This window comes from Zonotrichia leucophrys, chromosome 1 (assembly GCF_028769735.1).
Source record: "Zonotrichia leucophrys gambelii isolate GWCS_2022_RI chromosome 1, RI_Zleu_2.0, whole genome shotgun sequence".
Lineage (NCBI taxonomy): Eukaryota > Metazoa > Chordata > Aves > Passeriformes > Passerellidae > Zonotrichia > Zonotrichia leucophrys.
In genome coordinates, this window is record NC_088169.1 from 15,009,777 (window position 1) to 15,029,146 (window position 19,370).

At 40.5% G+C, this 19,370-nt stretch overlaps 1 protein-coding gene across 1 annotated transcript in view; it reads right to left on the reverse strand.

Annotated features, from left to right (window-relative positions):
* The window catches only part of PHEX (phosphate regulating endopeptidase X-linked), a 94,984-nt gene that overhangs the window by 20,642 nt on the left and 54,972 nt on the right, over window positions 1-19,370 (reverse strand). The window contains exons 13-15 of the mRNA XM_064707258.1: window positions 12,931-13,008; window positions 11,269-11,372; window positions 1,974-2,032 (exon numbers count right to left, since the gene is read on the reverse strand). Of these exons, the coding sequence (XP_064563328.1) occupies window positions 1,974-2,032; window positions 11,269-11,372; window positions 12,931-13,008 (241 nt within the window). The remainder of the gene's footprint in view (window positions 1-1,973; window positions 2,033-11,268; window positions 11,373-12,930; window positions 13,009-19,370) is intronic.

Here is a 19,370-nt window from a genome sequence, read left to right on the forward strand (position 1 = left end):
GCCTTTAAAAATGCCACAGTTCTTGTGGCATGTGAGCAGCGCCAGAACTTTGTACAGATTACTTCTGAAAACACAGCTGCAAAACAGTAAGGTAGCAGTTCTTCCCCCCCAGCATCAATGGGAAATCAGTAGTGATGTGTCAAATGTACTTCTACCAGAGAATGTTCCTCCCACATCACCCAGGGCCTCTTGCCCCATAAAAACACAGCAGCTACCAGTGGCAGACAGCACTGTGTCTTTCTCTGAATCCTCCCTCCTGTTGCACATTATTTTTGGGGCATGAGTACATTTTTTACCTCTCTCTCAGGTACGAGACGATTTTGTTCAGAAAGAGCCACCTAAACACTTTTCCTCTTTGAAACAGTCCTAAAAGGACTGAGAGGGAGTGGCACTGTCCAAACTTCCAGGTCACTTGCCAGCAGAATGAGAAGTTCAGCAGTTATGATATAGAAAATGTAATCACCTCTACACCCATGGCTGATGGGTTATGTTTGACAACTGCCTCTTTTTTGCTTCCTGACTCTGTCAGACACAGCAAGTGTGAAATGTTCAGTGGCTCCAGCCTCTCATCACAGTTTTCTCTAATGTGCCATGGCAGAGAGGCTGGGACAGCTGAGCACTGATCAAATTTGAAAGGACCCAATAATAAAGAAGGTATAACAGCAATGGCTCTTGTTTTTCTCTGAGCAGGCTTCCTCTCCACTCACACAAAACCTTCCTAGCAGCAGTGGTGGCTGGAGGAACAGCAGCTGTAATGCTTCAGGGGTACCTCAGAGCTGTGACCACCTCAGCCAACGCTCCCTCAGATGATCAACAAAAATGTGACTGCCTAATGATGGCAGCCCTCTAATTAAGGCAGAACTATCTAAATCTAGCACTAATTTTAATAAAAAGAACTTCCTAATTATTATACGTGCTTTACAAATGAGATCACTTAGACACAAAAAAATTTATGTGAGTGGTTTGAAGGCAAAACTGTTTACAGAAATTGGTAGAAGCAAATACCAGCAGACTCAAATTGCCTGTCCTCTGCTGTACCTTCTTCAGTGTGATACATTAACTTTGTGCCTTTCTCTCTGCGACCGAAAGAGATTCAGGAGAAAAAAGGGGAATCACTCAGCAATTTTTGATGTCCTGACTCTGGGGACTGAGACCACAGAAGTGGGGGCAGCCACCTTCCAGGCCCTAACAGCTCAGAAAAAGAAGGCTGATTTAACATGCAAAGCTAATAGCCAGGGTGAAGGTAAAACTGTTGCATGCAGACTGGTATAGAATTTTAAAGCCTGCTATAGAATTTTAAAGCCTGTTAGAAAATTTCAATTCAAACCCCATTAAAGCAAACAGGAATGAACATCCAAAGTCATTACACATAACTGAGAAACTCAACTCTTTCACCTTATTTGTTTCCACACTAGAATAAATGCTGTCTAAAATCAACCAGTAACAAAAATTAGAATCAGACAGGTAGTACTGCACATACAGGTAAGAATTTTCAGTTAACTACAGATACCACTCCTTGTCCTTGAAAGTATTGAACAAATCCACTGGATATACTCTCTTATGTTTTCTGGTCTATATCACAATATCTTCTTATGTTTTCTGGTCTACATCACAGTCTTCTCTAGTCACGTTTATTGTTACATATCTGTCAATACTAGAGGACAGAACTGCTATCACTGTGTATTTATGGAGATGTGTGTACACATTTTTGCTACAAAAAACCAAAAGATAGAAACATTAGGCTTTAATAAAAGTGATTTAAGCTATCATTCACAATGGACAGAGTACAAACACAGACACACACAGACACAGACACACACACACACTCACTTAAGTGTCACAGCTGAATTACCAGGTTTGAACTTTTAATTTTCAGTTACAAACAACACAACAGGTACAGCTGTTATCTGAAGCTTGATAAATATATTCCCAAACAAGCACTTTATAAGGAGGCTCAGAAGGAAGATACTCACGGATCTGGTTGGTAGATGCACTATAAAAAGCATTTACAGTAGTTGGGCTTGTAAACCATCTGTAGTAAGAACAAGAGAAATTGCCTGTCAGTACATTGGCATTCACCTTTATGAATCAAAGGAGCAAAGATTAAAATTAAACTCAGTAGAAGAAAGTGAAAACATTAAGGACTTGCGATACTTTAAAGTTTAAATATTTCTCCATTTCAGTACATGCTACCTGCACTTTCTAGAACATTGAAATCTATTGTTTAATTACTTTAACTGAGTACAGTCAATAAATGCCCAACAGGAGCAATTCTTAGTGTTCCCATCATGTGATCTGTTTAATTTTTAAGTGGCCACTGTGCTTATGAGGCCAGCCATGCTGATGAAACAAAATTCACCCAGAAGAGGCTGCAACATGGACAGCAGCTGCGAAAACTCTCCTGGGTGTCTTTCAAACACGTGTGGAGGAACTCCATGTTGGAATTAGAGGAGAGCATTTTGAAACAAGTAAAGTGGTTTTAGAGGCTTTGCTGAACAACTACATGAAAAATTAGGATTATGCCAGCAACATAAGCAGATAATTTCTGGAAATGTAAATTCAAAATAAACAGCTTCATGTTCTGTACCCTATGCAGTGAACACGACCATCCTAAACAAACAGACTTCTTGCCAGGCATTTCTTCTCATAGTTTGATTTCTCATATGTACTGGAAGAAACCCTAGATTTTAATAGGAGTTGGACTTTGATGATCCTTGTGAGTCCCTTCCCACTCGGGATATTCTCTGATTCTATGAATAGCAAATGAATCTCCTTAGCCTAAGCTCTTCTATATTGACGGTGGCTTCAACCATATGAATGGAAAATCTTGACTGACTTCAGCTAGATCCAAATCCCCTCAGATGAAACCCTGAGTTCACTGAGCCCAAAATTTCACTTTGTGGTTTTATAAGGGAGAAATTCAGTTAAAGAAATAAAGATGATGATAATTAATGGTTAGTTCATAATAACTGAGAAGCAACTCCAGTAAACATTCAAACAGGAACATCCTGATGTCATTAGCAAAACATTACTCAAAAGTTATATAAAGCCATGTGAATGTAATGTAATTGCTTTGGAAAATTTCTTTTAAAGAGAAGAGAAAGGAGCTGCAAAACAATAAGTAAGATCTTTCCAAAGGAAGATCTATCAGAATATGAAAAATGTGTGATATCAATGACAATGTATACACGATTCATGCTTATAAATAGCCCCATTAATAAAAGAATCATCTGCAGATCTTGTTTTTCTGGCAACTGATGTCCTCATTTAAACCATGTAACAAAGGGGAGAGTTCAAAAATGGCAGCATTTTGTCTTCTATCAATAAATTTAACTGCTTGTTTATTCTCCATGCTAAGCAGCTTATTTTGCAGTACATCAAATAGAAGAACTAATAAATGAAGGCTAAAAGAGTGATGTCATGTACATATTTTAACCATCCACTACATTACAGGCTCTAATTGTCAGAGATAACTTTCCCTGTCTTGTTTATTAGGAGATTGTGAAGGGGTGGAGCAGGGGGAGGTTGTTTTCTGGTCTATTTTCTGCTTTCTTCATAATAAGGAGATTAAATGTTAGAGGTAATGTAGTGAGATAATGGAAAATTTAAGAAAGAATGTATATGGTGAGGGGACAAAGAAAAAAAATTAGGGGCTTAATTAACTACATTTCAATTTGTTGTTTTTTCACAGCAGCAATCAGCTGAACTGTTTTGAAGGATGCAAAACTGCCATTTATGCCTTGGGACTGGTGCGCCAGGCTTAGCTGTAAATCTGGAGGACTGTTCCTTTTTTTGACAAGGAGAAAATCCATCTGAAAGAGTCAAGACTTCAATTTATATTTTACTGTAAGTTTGAGCAAAGACACATAGTGTTGTGCCTGGCACCTCACCCTCTTGGCTTGTTCTGCTTACAATGGCCTTTCTGTTCTCAAACAGCAATTTTTAAGCATGAAAAAGGCTTCTGGGACAGAAAATGCTTCCTTTTTGCAAATTCCTCTTAGCCTTTTATTTCCAGTCAGAGGATCAAGGGCCCGAGACGTATAACAGATACTTCAAAACAGATTAATGTGCTGTGGCTCTTCTCTCCATCCTCTGGGGGGGCTTACACAGCTAGCTGCAGAGAGGAACCAGCACAAGCAGCAGCACAGAGCTCTGCACTGACTAGAGACAGCCCTCCAACAGCACAGGTTTGCTCTTGCTCTTCCTGGGTGAGGAGTGTGATGCAGGAATTGTCCCCCCAGCAGCACCTCAGCCTGCCCAAGAGCAGCAGTGAATGCTGGTGATGTTTGGTCCACTTTTACTGAGGGAGGACTTCACACCACCCTCTGGCCATACTTTCATACCTATGGACTCATAGATTTGTATCTTGCAGATGGACATATCACAGCATCCCTGTCCTGAGGCTGCTGCTTTTCTCATGATCTACCACCACAACTGCAGAGCCCATCCTGTTTGCTGAGCTTAGCATGAGCCCAAGGGTGAGAGCAGCCTTGATTTTCTCACTGCAAAAATGAACCCAGCTCTTTCCAAGCTGCTCCTTTATAAAAAGACCTTAAGAATGATCCTGTATGGAATTCATTTTGCTTTTAAGCAGTTAGGAAGAGGACACTTAGTGGCCATACTGAGGAGTCAGGATGAGAGTTCTCTAGTAACAAGCAGAGTATTTAATATTTGACATATTTCTATTCCAGCATTTTGTTGTACCTTTCTGAGCCCTCAAAAAGATTTAGGAAGTATTTCTGTCATGGTTTGACCAGGAAGGAGTGGGAATTCTGGGAAGCTGTGGTCAAACCAATGAAGGTTTTGGGTTTCATACTGACACCTGGTGTAGCCAGTGGGGTTTGGACACCCTCCGAGAATACACAGGGGTTAAAAGCAAGGCACTGCCCTGGCACTTCCTCTTTTGGACATCGTCGGGCGAAGAGGTCAGATCTCTTCCCCGCCCGGCCCGCTGCTGCTGGGCGGGGGAGGGGCCAGCCATGCGGTAGGCCTGGGGCCTGGACAGAGGTGGGGGTTGAGGGGGCTTTCAAGGATGGAAGGGTGGGGGAGCCCCAAGAGACATCGAGACATCGGGCAGCCAGCCCCCCCCCTCCCCCCAGGAGAGCAGCCAGCCAGGAGGAGAAGGAGGGAGACTGCCCGGCCGGAGCGGCAGCGTGTGGGCAGCGTGCGTGGGAGTCGCTCCGGGACCGACAGCAGAGACTGAAAACTTTTAACCCTTTCTTGCATGATTGGGGCCTTACAAAAATGCTAATCCTCCTCGAAGCTGAATAAGAAGGGAGATGAGAGATGAGATGACTTGGCCCGGAGATTGTGGAGATGATTGGATGGGGAGAGATGATTTGGAGTGGCCTTTTGGCTGGACTTTTTCTTGTAGCCATGGACTCAGTTGTTCCTGTGACACAGACTGCATTTAGGGGGAGGCAGTGCCTCAAAACCAGGAGGGTTCATTTGTGAGGACCCCCCGGCCCCAGGGGGTTGGAAAAATATGGGGGGGACAGTTATCCCAAAAGCAGAGACTGTGCCTTTTTGGAGTGAGACAAGGCATCCTTGAAAGACAACCCTAAAAGCAGCTCTGATCCATGCACGGTGGTGAGAGCACTGGGCATGGAAGGAACATGTCACAAGCGGCAAAAGGACTTTTTTTTTCCCCCGGGCGGTGCCGAAGTGACAAGGAAGCATCCGAGGTTTCAGTGTGTTTCCAGAAGCCTATGGAACAAGAAGGACTCCTTTCCTCTTCATGAACTGCAGTTTGAGTATACTAAAGTGTCGTGCCGGGCTGGGCAGTTGGTGTTTTTGAGAGAATGTATTGGATTGGGAAAGTCAGGGAGTGGGGAGGAGGAAAAGTGGTTTTTGTAAGGTTTTCAATTTTTTTTCTTTTCCTTATAGTCTTTCCCTATTTTCCTGTAGTTTAAGTAATAAAGTGGTCTTTATGTTTAAGTTAGAGCCTGTTTTGCTTATTCCTGGTCACATCTCACAGCAGACACCAGGGTGAGGCATTTTCATGGGGGGCACTGGCTCTGTGCCAGGCTCAAACCATGACAATTTCCCACAAAAGAGTAGCAATAACCAAGACTGCTTCCATCCAGACTAGCAGAACAACCTCACTTCTCCTCTGCCATGCTCTTTCAGTGAGCTCCTTGAAATGACTGAACCTTCAGGGACAGTCCTTAACTAATAACACACCAAAGTAGAACATGAAGGTGGGTAAAACATAGCTGCTATTGCTGTTAAATTTAAAGGTGAAGCAAATTTAGAAATAACTCTCCCATTCCTGCTTGAAGTCAGATTCCCTGAGCATTTGCTCTAGGTCTGGTTACAATTTCTGTGTGCTTTATCTACTAACAGAAGGATGGGAAAAAAGAAAGGCATTACACATTCCAAGCTCTTATTAACTACAAAGTAAATAAATAAAAATTCTAGAACTGTTTACACTGTTTCCATTTGCTATAAGTTTGTGAAAAGGGGGCAGCTTTGAATGATGCCCTGTAGCATTACCTATCTACTTCTGCAGCAGTCAAAACCTAATTCTCAGAGTTGACACTTGTAAGGTTGAGATTTCTTGTAGAAATCTCTTGTAGAAATAAAATGTGAAACAGACACTGAGATAGCAATTGGGGCAGAAGCTCTCTTAGTCTGTGTTCTTGAGGCTGAAATTTCCTCTGATATTTTCTTTCTGTGTTAAGAGTATATATAGTGTGCTATATTGCCATTCATGAACAGGGATGGTTGGGAACATTTACAGCACAGAAAAAAGCTTATTCGTTTATTTAATTCTCTGCAAAGCACAAACTGAATTTGCAAATTGATCCTCAGTTTTTTGAGTTGAAAGAAATAATTCAGTTCAACATTCAAAGTAAGAAATAAAAAATAAACAATCATGTAAACAAATAAAATGAACTTGTGAATGTACAAAGAATTAAGCTGGTTAGAAGTGAAAAGCTGTACAAAGTTTCTGGAAGCTGTAAAATGTCTTTCAAAGAAAACACTATTAAGAAAAATTTCTGTATGGGAGGCAACCTTCAAGGTGACTTTCAAAATTGCATTTCCTCTTCTCATTGTTAGTCTCTTCTATATTTTCCCAAGTAGAAACAGATTATTATCCCAGGCCAGGCTGCCATCTGTCTCCCTTAGGAATGGGCAAGCAGCTAGGATGGTAAGGCTGGGCCAGCCTTCAGTGCCACATCACTGCTTAAAATGAGGTTCAAAGACCAGAAAAAGGCTCCAGGAGGTTCCTTTCCAGCATTTCCTCTCCAGTCACACTATTTCCAGCATCATCTCTCCAACAGACAGCAGCCTGCTCAGTGTTTTTGATGGCTGCTTTTCCCTTTTTCAGAAGGAGCTTTTACATCATCCTTAGAAGTATCCAATCCAGAACCTCTGAGAGCTGCCCTCCCTTGTGGCAAACCAAGAGCCAGGGCTTGCACACAATACTGTATGGTCAAGAAAAATAAGGATAAGTCCTGGAGGAGACCTCAGAATCCTCTCATAGCATCCTTCCTTTGTATCCTGTTATTGGGACACCAGACATCTACATCCCCAGCTCTGAAAGTCTAGTGAAAAATGGAGAAAGATTTGGCCAAGTCTAAAAATCTTAGATTATGAGCTGACTTCAAAGGAGAAAGATGGATAATAATGAAGTGGTGGGCCAAGAAGTCCTCTGATGCTTTGTTATTTGCAAGTATGATATCAGCGTTAAGAAGGACAGAGTCTGTCTCTGATTAAAAGGTGCAGGCATGTGTTTGTACACACACACATGGATATTTGTAAGTATGAATGTGTGTGACTCCATAGAAGGATAGGCAAATGCAACTAAACCCTGACTCTCCTTAATTTTTCCCTTCCCATGCCACCATTTATCCCTGCACTGCTTTTCACTTCCCTCTGCTGCAGCTGTATCTCACCAGGCTTATGATGATGGTCCTCACACCTGGTGCCCACCTTCCCACACTGCTCCTTCCAGACTCTCCACTGAGCCCTCTCAACCTAACCTGGGCTGGTTTGTGCACCACATTCCTCAGCTCCTGCACAAATCCCTTTCATTTTTCTCTCTGCTGATACCTGAGCACCTATTTCTTGTTGGAGAGAGCCAGCTGTGCAGGTGACAGTCGCCTCCCCAGCCAGCTGTGAGGATGGCAGCTGGCACAAGGGCTGGTGTTGAGCACAAGTGACACCTCCCAGAGCTGTGGTGTCCCCAGGGGAGCCTGGCCCCAGGACTGGCAGGAGAGGCAGCTCCAGCACCCCAGAGCCCTGTCACAGCTTTCAGGTGCCAGTAGGGCTGGGTGTGGCACATCACCCATGCCCTGAGCAATGAGAGCTCATCTGAGTTCCCCTCTCCTGTCAGGCAGATAAATGCCAGGGATGGAGGGAACAGAAAAGAGAACAAAGATTTTTATAATTACTCCTGATTTAGGGTTTTTTTTTCCTTCTTTTTTTTTTTTAATTAAAAAATGTTGAATTTCCAAAACAATTCTTCTCTACTTTGTTATCACTCGGGATATTTAGGTCATTGTGACCCTGAGAATGTAAAAAGTTTCTTTTCCCAGCCCAAGCGCTTGAAGAATGAGTCAGAGCTCTTCAGTTCTCAGTCTCAGGTTGTTTATTGTATCTTATCTATAAAAAAATTTCTCCTGCCCAGCCGAGGTCCGTCCAGCAGGGCAGTTCCAGGCACTCTGCCTGCCCCAGGGCGGTGTTATGTCTTTATACTAAAAACTACGTGTACAATGTTTACAATTACTTTCCAATACCCATCACCTATGTTAGACAGTGAGCTTCTACTCTAGACCAATCTAAAAGTGCCAACATCACAGCAGAAGATGGAGGCCAAGAAGAGGAAGAAGAAAGGCTGGACACGTCCAGATCCCTCCATCTTGCCTCCTGAACCCCTGTTCCAGAAACCCCAAAATCTACTTTTCCACCCTGTGATAACTTCACTATTATTCTACCTAAACTGTTGTGGCTTGCTGATCTTCATAGAAGGTTGGTAATTTGCTCCATGGATCATAATCAAACCCACAGGTGTTTTGGGCTCCATGCCAGGGCTTCTGAGCCCCCTGGCAGGGGTCTTGGCTGCTCAGGACAGCCAGAGAGATGTCCTGGGTTCCCACAGTTATCCATATTCCCCCTTGTTTTATCCAGCTGCTTTGTCTTGTATCTCTCATCTCTGTCTATCCCCTGATGGTCTTTCCCTGGTGCTTTGATTGAACTATCATTTTAATTTCACATTTAGCTGAGGAAAGTGATTCCAGTTTGAAATAATTATTGAGAAACATGGACTATTTGCTAAAAGAATATAGTGTTTTACCTTTTGGGTATAATATTATTTTAGCAACTTTTATTTTATTTCCTTAAACACTAATTTTCTTATTTATCTTTTTTGGTCCACAACTTTGATGATCTTATAATATCTATCTTGAAATATAAATGTTATGCTAAAAGCTACTAAACTAGGGAAAAGAAGAAATGAAGCAAATAGAAACAAAAACCCAAGGGTAATTAGCTATTAACATAGCACCAAGCCTCATCAAAAATTCTGTGGAGTTATATGAAATGTAAAAGTTTAAAAAACGAAAACAGAAAAATGGGAGGAAAAAAAGAAAAGTAAAAGCATCAGAAAGCAGTGAAGTATGATGATTTAAAAGTGGGAAGTAGCTAAAAAGTGGCTGATATTTTTGAGGCCAGGTTTGACATGACTTAAACTGGTAAGTGGGAGTTATTGGTTTATTTAAATAAATTTTTTAAAAATTTCTGGAGGCAGCAATGACTCTGTGCCTTGGTGTGCCTCAGCAGGCAGAGTGACACCACTTTCAGAGCCCTTTTCTACCACTGAACAGTTGCAGAGACAGAATAATATCCCAGCAGGAGCCCTAATTATCCCTCCCTGCCAGGGCTCAGGTGAGATTACCTCCAGCCCTGCAGAAGGCAGAGGAAATCGCTGTGCTAACAAAGGGAAGGGACCAGAAATCAAACTGGCATCCCCAGGCCTGAATGTGCTCTGAGGGCTGACAAGAAAAGAGCTACAAAGGTGATGAGGGGCTGGCTATTATGTAGTCCTGGGAATAAGAGGGTAAGACAGGCATGAGAAGGGTTCAATCTTGTAGAGGGCAATTGGATAACACTTTCATTTTTTAAGCATACCCATGTGACAGCTCTCAGACTAGAGTCCTGGACTCAGGGGCTGCCTGCCACTTGATTTCCCCTCAGGAGAACTTTCCCATTGTGCCAAGAGTCTACAGGTGCTGCACCAGTGCTGGCTGCCCCAAGGCTGGCCAGTGCTATAGAGAGGCCAGGGCTGTTCCACTGCTCTCTTGGAACTGCTGCCCTGAACAGAACACACCATCATGGTCATACCCCTAAAATCATACCCCAGGGCTGACCAGCGCCATGTCAGAGAAAGCTGTGATGAGAAGGTAAAATTCACAATTAAAGCTAAGCTATAAATGACACCTTGAACACACAGGGCCAAATTAAAGCACTTCAACCATGAGCAACCTTAGTTTGTCCTCCTGCCTCATGGACAGCACAGAGCCACCCCCAGAAAAAGGCATGGTTCAGTTTGAGCAGGGTTTCTGGAATCCTAAGGAAATAAAACCACTGGAGCTAAGCACTGGCACTGATTTCAAAGTCTGTGTGTAGAAGAAGTCATTTTTAAGTAGCATGATTAGACTAATTAAGTTCTGCTTAGGTTTTAATTTGCATTTAAAGGATTTGATTACCCACCAGTAAGAAAAGAGAATGATTCTCTTATGTATTTTATGAAAGTTTGTAACACAATCTGCACTCTTATGTTTACAAATAAATAAGAATAACATACGTAGAGTAAATTATGTTTCATTCTGTATCATTGCTATCAACAGCAGGTAAGTAACAATGCTGATTTGTATTTCTAATAATAGCATTATCTCTTACTATGATTTCATTCCTACAGAATTCAGTTCATAAATCCCCACTGTACCATTTCAAACTCAAACTGTGACCAAGAGACATAATCCATTTTTAATTGCAATTCAATTACCCCTTTTTTCATTAAATTAAGTTTGAGCTTCAAGCACATGACTACTCTGCATATGAACAGGGATACCTTCAAAAAGAAAATTCACAGGAGTTTCTGAATAATGAGAGTTTGCCCATAGGCTTTTTGTGGCATAATACATTGCTGTTAACATAATTCTATTAAAACTTAATATATAACAGTATTTAATATATAAATTAAATAATAACAAATTAAAATATCGTTAGAAGATTATGTAAATTTGCCTTTTGTCTACTCACTCTGTTTTTGGAACTTCTTTTCTAAGCCAGTAGAAATCAGATTGGGCTGCATATTTGCGAGTTTGCAATACATTGCCAAAATAATCACTTTCTGTAAACTTCAGCTGTACCAAGAAAGCACAGATATTTTTAAAGCATGTCCAAAGAAACAAAAGCTGACATAAAACAAGCAGAACTTTTATTTTATACAAGATAATTACCTATTTTTTTTTTGTGATTATCAAAGCAAGTAAAATTTTCACACTTGGTAGGAAGAATAAATATTTTATGAGCTTAGTTAAAAAAAACATTGGCTGAACAGATCTGCACAAGGGTCTGGAACACTGGGAAAACTCTTCATTGTGCAGAGTGCTGCTGAAGGAATCATAAGCACCCAACAGTGCATTGCAGACTGCACATTTCCATGGCTATTATTAAGAGAGCCTCTTTCCCAGGAGGAAGTAGGCTTACTTTTATTTTTAAAAGTGCATTTTAAAACCACTTCCAACAATGTAATGAAGTCCCTTTTTCAGTTTGCTTTACATTTTATAAAAAATACTTCATATTCTGTGCCTTCTGAGAGTTCTACCCCATTAAATATTTACAGCCATAGGACTCCATGCTTCCATAAGTTTCCAAATCTAATTGCATTCACACACACAAAACTAAGCAGGCAAGGAAAAGGGATGTTAATAGGTTATAAATCCCTTTCATCAATTTAAAACAATTCTAGGATTTGTGAGGAAGTTGCTCTTCAGATGTAAACTTTGGGTTTGCAACCATGATTAACCAGTATTTTTCACCAGCCATTGCCATTTATCTGAGCAAATAATGCCATACACTGAGTGATAGACTTGGTCACATGCTCTGTCTCATTGCACTGTTTTCACTGTATCATCTCACCCTACAGCTTCCCTGGACAAGGACTAGGCTGGTGGACATGGTTCTCTATTTAGTGTTTGTTCAGGTGCTCTGGCAATGATGATGATGGCTCTTGTATTTTACTGCTTCAGGATTGAACTTGTATTTCTGGTTTGCCTGTGACTTTCAGTAATACAATTCATCAAATGCACGCCACAGTTGGAAAGTAGTAAAATATATTGTTATTATTATTAATCATTTGCCTTCCTGCCTTAGTTAGGCTGAACAGGTACTGGGGCAGGAAGGAGTCCCCCCACAGTATCATTGTCCAGCAGGCAGCACAATAGGCCTATACATTGGTTAGGACATCCTGGCATGATTACAAGCATCAATTGTGAATTAAATTCATAGCCTGTAGATATGAGGAGAACTTATATAAGGCATCCTAAATTGTGATATTGTGAGGTAAATTGCATTAGGCTTTTTGAAAATCATTATTTTGAGAAAAAATGCTTTTGGTACGGTCCATTTTTATAACTAAATGCAAAATCATTACAGCGTATGCTTAACCTTTAAAATGCTTAATAGCAGGAAGGTTCTTTTCACCCAGACAGAATTTACTCCCAGCAGGCCTCATGATCTCACTTAGATATAACAGCATTGACTATTTAGATAAAATTTAGTGCTAGCACACTTCAAAACTAAAATAAAAATAACCAAGTAAGCATGCCAAACAAAAGACTAGCTTTGACTTTAGACAGCAGCAAAACAGAGCAAAGAATGGCTGCAATAAATGAATAAAGCTGCAAGCCTGACACTTACTGTTTTGATGTCTTCATTAATATATGTGTCATTCATTATAAACTGAGGGTACCCAACTTTCGCCATAACTGCTTTTGCCTTTGAAAAAGAAAAAGAAGAAAAAAAGTTTTGACAGACAAAACCACTTCTCAGCATAAAGCTTTTTTTCTTTCTTGCTCAGTTTCCACTTGGTATTATTATGCTTTCCTGGAGACATCCTAATGTAACTTCAAAGCAACCTGCCTACAAGGTAAACTTGGTGCCACAAATGAGCTCGGCATCACAAGGCAGAGGGTCCAGATTCTGCTGTCAGATTATCACAGTGGGTCTGTCACTGCCTGCAGAGCTCTTGCGTACTTACAGCGACGTGTCTGAGTGCAAAACCTTAACAGCTGATTTTCCCCACAGGGTTTTGTGCTAATCAGATGGTCAAATGCCTGTTTGTACACTGTTTTCCAAAGGACAACAGGAAATGGCCTGTTTTGCTATGGCACAGTAGCTGGTACACATCCAACTGCTCAAACAGATTTGATGCACAGATGTGAATGAAGCTTGATCCCAGCAAGTGCAGCCTGGTGTTTCCACTGAGGGCCACTTCCATTTGCACCTGAGGATGGGTCGTGTTCTCAAGGACACTGTACTTTCTGAAAACCACAGGACTGGTCTGTGTGTAGTTATCCAGTTTCCCTCCCTTTCTTTGCAGTCTTTGCTCTTTCCCTAATGCCAGTAGAGGTGTTAAAATAAGACACTTCAATTTTCATTAATCCTCTTTCAGTTGTGATTTGGTCCCAGCGTTTATGCACAACCTGTGCAAATAGTCCAGTGTGAAGTAGCTGCAGATGAGTATTCTCACTTTGTACATCATGGTGTGAGTTTATAAACGGCCTTGGTAATGTCCCCACAAAACCACCAGGAGGCCACTCAGACACCCAGAATCTCTGTGGGAACAAGTTTCCAGAAGAAAAGCACAGGTACACAAAAAGAGAAGATGACATACCAAGAAGTGAAATGTGACAAGTCCATAGGATAAATTACAGCTATGATGGACTAGGTTAGCACAAAACTTTCATTTTTTGTATTTTCATGATGCTGAATATAATTTCTCCATAAGTCATTGGAATTCCCTCCATTCAAAAAATGCTCCTCTGTGGTCATCAGACTCTGATGTCAAAACTCAAATGAATATTGCAAGATATGAAAAACAATAAATGATTGGCCTTTAAACCATGTACAACCGTACCAATCCTGCATTCTGCTCTCTATGAGCAGGGTCTGGTCTTTTTTAGGGTCCAATAACTTTTATTCCTTTTTGCTTCAGAGACTGACTGCTTAAGGGAAGATTTCCCTTCCTCTACGCAGCCTTTCCCCTTCTCCCACTTCACAGCATCTCAATACAGCAGGGCCTCCTATACAGCAAAACGTAAAACCAGCTGTTTCACAACTTTCAGAAAAAAGGTGATGGAGGATTGCTGCCATTTAACCAAAGTCATCCTGTCTCCTCTTTTATTTTTCAAGAAGAAAAGCCTCTTTTCTACTTCAAACTCCTTCAATTTCTCAATCTCACTTCCAACCCAAAGTCATAATCCTCCATTTGTGACATCACAATTAATTGTGGTTGAGATAATTAAGATGTCACAAACAGAAGATAACAACTTCAGGTAGGAAATTAGCAGCAGGAGCAGACAATCTCTTAAGCAAGAAAGATCCCATTGTCATGCAAATTGCCCTAGTAATAAAAAAAGCAATGGAAGAAAAATGCTGAATGGAAAATATGAAATGAGCCAAATTAACTCTCAACAGAATGTTTCCTCACTTTGCCAGAAGGTTCAGCAGTTTTCATGATATTTTAAAGGCTGTGATGGGGAGGGAGAACAAAAAGCCAGAAAGGGAGCACGATTCATCTGCAAGTTTGTATGTAATCAAGAGTGTCTAAATTTTTCCTGGTGGTGTTGTTGGGTCCAACTGACTGAACTTTGCAAGAAAACAGAAAATTTCCTTTATCATTTCCCATGTTTCAATACTAGTTAAAACTAGCTTTGGAAAAGGAAAAAGCAAAACTCAATAGTTTTAATTTCTACTAAGTCAGCTACTTAAACAAATCAGGTGGATCTCAAATGTTCTGCATGAGTTCATCATTTGCTTTCTGACTGTCACATTTGATGTAGTGAGACTGAGATATCTAAGCATGAGAATAAAATAGTCAAACACTATGGAGATTTTCTATAAAGTCTATAGAAAACCCTAGTAAATAACAGAGCGTATCTTGAGATTTTGGAAATAACCTCAAAAGGTAATGCTGCTTTTAGTATTTTGATGCTTTGTATGTCTAAAGCTGACTGTATTCTGTGAGATAGATAGATAGACAGACAGATAAATAGATAGACAAACAGACAGATAGATGATAGATAGCCAAATAGATATGCAGATAAGGGGGAAATGTTATATTATTGCATTTGTTAAATAAAAGGCATTACCACAATATGTGTGGTTTAGAGATCTGAGCAAGTAAGACAGACAAAGCTGATGCTGACAGTGAAGGATGTTTGGCTCTTGGTTAGATAAACTGTTTCCTATAGCCGAAGTAAAACTCATGAGAGAACATAGGAAGCATTCTGAAGTCCTTGGGAATTCCTCTGACTGGGATTCCTCCTAGAAGCTTTGCATCAGGTGCAAACCTTTTCAGCAGAGCGCAGCACAATTTATTTACACAACTGAAAAGTTAGAAAGTATCACACTGGGAGCAGGTTTCTAAATTTGCATGTTGGAAGTTTTGTTTCTGTGCCTATTTTTCTGTTCACTTGTGTAATATTTAACAGCAGTTGGGAGATTCCTTATTTATATAGCACAAGGAAGTAGAAAACTCTTCTACAGCTTGCTTAGTCTTTGATAATGATGTCATTATTTTCCCCTTGATAGGATTAAAAGTATGTATAAGAGAGCAGCCTTCCAGGAGGCAAGCACAGGGAGTCAAATGAAATGTGACAAATGTACAGGAACCAGCCATGTGGCAGTTGCACATGAATCCCCCATAAATCCACCATGCACAACTTTTTATGGTTTAAAGGCTCATTTCACTCCTCTCTCTAATTTGCATATTAAACAGCCATGTGTGCAGGAAGAAAAGAGGCGCTGGGGTGCTTCCCCCAGGCATCATTACGCACTCAGCTGAGTTGGGCTGCTGGGTAAATTAAGGAAACTCAATGCTGCAGGGTGCTTCAGGGTAAGTCATAACAACTCCTTCCTATCCCAGCAGCCAGGGAGAGCAGGCTCTGAGGCAGAGGAGCCAGAGTGGGACTATTCCACCACTCCTTGTGCATGGAAGTTTCCCCACTGACTTCAACACAGCCAGGATTTTACCATCAGTGTCTTTCTGTCACAGGCAGAGCATTGCGAGTCATTTTACTACACAGACAAGATAATAAAGGAGCTTTCACTCTGCTTAACAACCTGCCAACGTGGGGATGCACACGTGTTTCAGTGCTCCAAAGAAGCCTAGTTCCCAGCCTATTCAAATTCTCACTTGACAACCAAGCATGTGAGCATCCTGAGAGCCTTTTTGCCTCTCAGAGTATGACTTGGATATTTTATACAACACTAAGTACTGACATATTTTACTGTAAAGAGAAAACAAAACAAAACATATATCTCACAACAAAGTTTTATGAGTCTGACAGAGATCTTCTGTATATTAACTTACTCAATAACTTTGTGAAGATCATTTTTAAGCTTCTAAATATATAAAAAATTAATACAATTACAGTTCACTGAAAAATTAGCATGAAATACATTGTGAAAGCTAAAATCATTCATGGCAAAGTAATGTTCCATTTAATTACAAAGATTAATTCAGCCTTTATATATGTGCCCAGTCTTTTAATTTTTCATTGAGAACAGATGATTCAAGAGCCATCTGGTAATACTGCTGCATAAATATCACTGCATCTATCTAAGGTTTACATATGGAAAAAATAGGAAAATAGAGTGGTGGATCTTGGCAAAACACAGGAAAGTTCCATCACAGGGCTAAAGCCAATCCTACAGAGGTCAGCAGGAAATCACTACTGACTTGAGTGAGAGATGGATTGAGCTCACCCTAATGACACACAGTATTTCCTTTGTGGGAAAGTGAAATATCAGGGATTTTCACATTGTCAGCTACAATGGAAAGTGAAGTGGCAACTCAAACATGAACACTTGGCCTGAAATGACAATTTTTAACAGTACTTGATCTGCAGTGAACTGTCTAGTGCATACTCAAGAATACAGATTATCATTATTTATTTCTAAAACTTAACGGTCCTCTTTTTGTTGCATAACTGTCCTCATTTTGTTTTGTCACAATAATAGAAGCTGTGTAGACTTTTCAAGAACTGGTGCTTAATTAATAACAATTCACATATCACTACTTCACACTGCACCATAACCATCCCCTCTGTATTACAATAATTGTTTTGAATGCTCTAAAATATTTGCTAAAATAATGAAGGCAGAAAACGCAGCTATCTTCCATCTTTGTAATAGCTTGAGGCCAAGGTCAAAGAAAAAGTAAAATAAATAATCGAGTGACTTGTGTGAATAATGACACCCATGTACACATACAATTGCTTTCAGTTAAATACACATTATGGTCCCAAAAGTAGCTGAGTCCATTTAACAAATTTGTGATGCCAAAAAAAAGTCCTAGTCCTTGTCCTTCTTCCCCACTCCTCTCAGCTCTGTCCATAGCTGTTCTCATGCTGCCTGCACCCACAGCCTCCAAAGGCTGCCTCAGCTCCTCGACACTCCTCTCTGTGGGACCACCCAACACACCCATAACAGAGTAGAAATTTAACCAAGCTTTTCCCCAGCCACGTCACTGAGCTGAGTCACACAATCACCACATGAAGACCCAACAAGTTCTGGACCTCTTACAAGCCAAGTGCTGGGGACACATGATGTGACAAAGTGGAGACGGGTTATGTGATACAGTAGTTACCTCCTTCTCTGAAAGAGCTTTTGAAACCAAAGCCTCACTCAAAAAACTTACTGACAAGACAATACTATTTAGTACACTTAAAAATACCATACCATACCATACCATACCATACCATACCATACCATACCATACCATACCATACCATACCTTATAATCCTAGGAAACTGAGAAGAAAAGGGACACAGCAATTCCTAAGACAAGTGTTCATTGAGATTATATGTTCAGTATTAATATCTACTATTCAGCAAGACAATATTATTATTATATACCATAAAGTTTAAAGCATCTAAAAGTTTAGTAGGATTGCCATGGACAAAAGAGTCAGAAAAAGCAACAATGTACATCAGTGCTACTCTTTCCTATTCTAAATCTATTCTGGCTCTCTGGAATACAAAGATTCAGTCATTGGTTCAAGCACTGTGACAAAAGTTTCACTGGAATTAACTTTTCAGTTTGAACTAATCCCACATTAATTTTAGTTTTTTTAAGCAATAGAACTGGACAAAGTCAGAGAAGGTGTGAAATTAGATCTTTATTTCAGTCTTACTTCTATAAACATTCTAATTGACTGTGATAGTTTCATAAGGACAACTCCTCAGTTCAATGCAACACTACAATTAATAGACTCAGTCATTTTTTCTCCTTCCACCAGAAACTCATTCTGCTGCCAACTTTGCTTTAATTTAGCTGAGGAAAAAAATTCTTAAAATTTTATTTTAATTTCATTGTCCACTTGCAACCTCTGTGTGACAATTAGCATGATTCCATTATCTTATACACAGAAGAGACATATATTCTGTCCTTCACAAACAGAATATCATATCTGCAATACCTTTCTTTGTGGCACACAGAAAATAATTTCATCTTTGAAGATATAAGTGCACTTATACTGCAGACCAGCACAATTGAGTTCCTGACACAAGATATGTTTAACTGACAACTATTCCTGTCCAAAGTACCTGGGTGAGTTTTAAGGGTCTTGGGATTCTCAGTGGAGCTGGACTTGTGCCCATGGGCCAGAAGAAAGGATGATGCCCAGATATGCAGAATGACTCAGCTGAGGCACCGCCAGCAGTGACAGCTCAGCTCCGGTGTGCGGGTTCTGCACTGGATTCCTGCCTGCACCCCTGGGGATCACTTGGGGCATGACTGCACCAGGGTGTGTGCAGAGCTGGGGGCTCTTTCAGCTGCACTTCAAACAAGCCAGAAACGAATGTGCTGTGCTCTGAAGGCACAGACTGTCATTACTATCATGCTGATATAGATACAGATATAGATACATATCCCACTGTATGTGCTGCTAAGCTGCCTTTGGTAGGACTCATGCCAAGCTAGGCTTGGACTCTTACTTAGCACTGTAAAAAACCATACTTCTCCTGCCTTTATTTTTAGGCAACATTCCATGTTTTCCAATATAGTTGTCTCTGAAAATCAAACAACCAAACACATTCCCCAGCTCCAAATTTAAATAAAAATTAAAAAAATT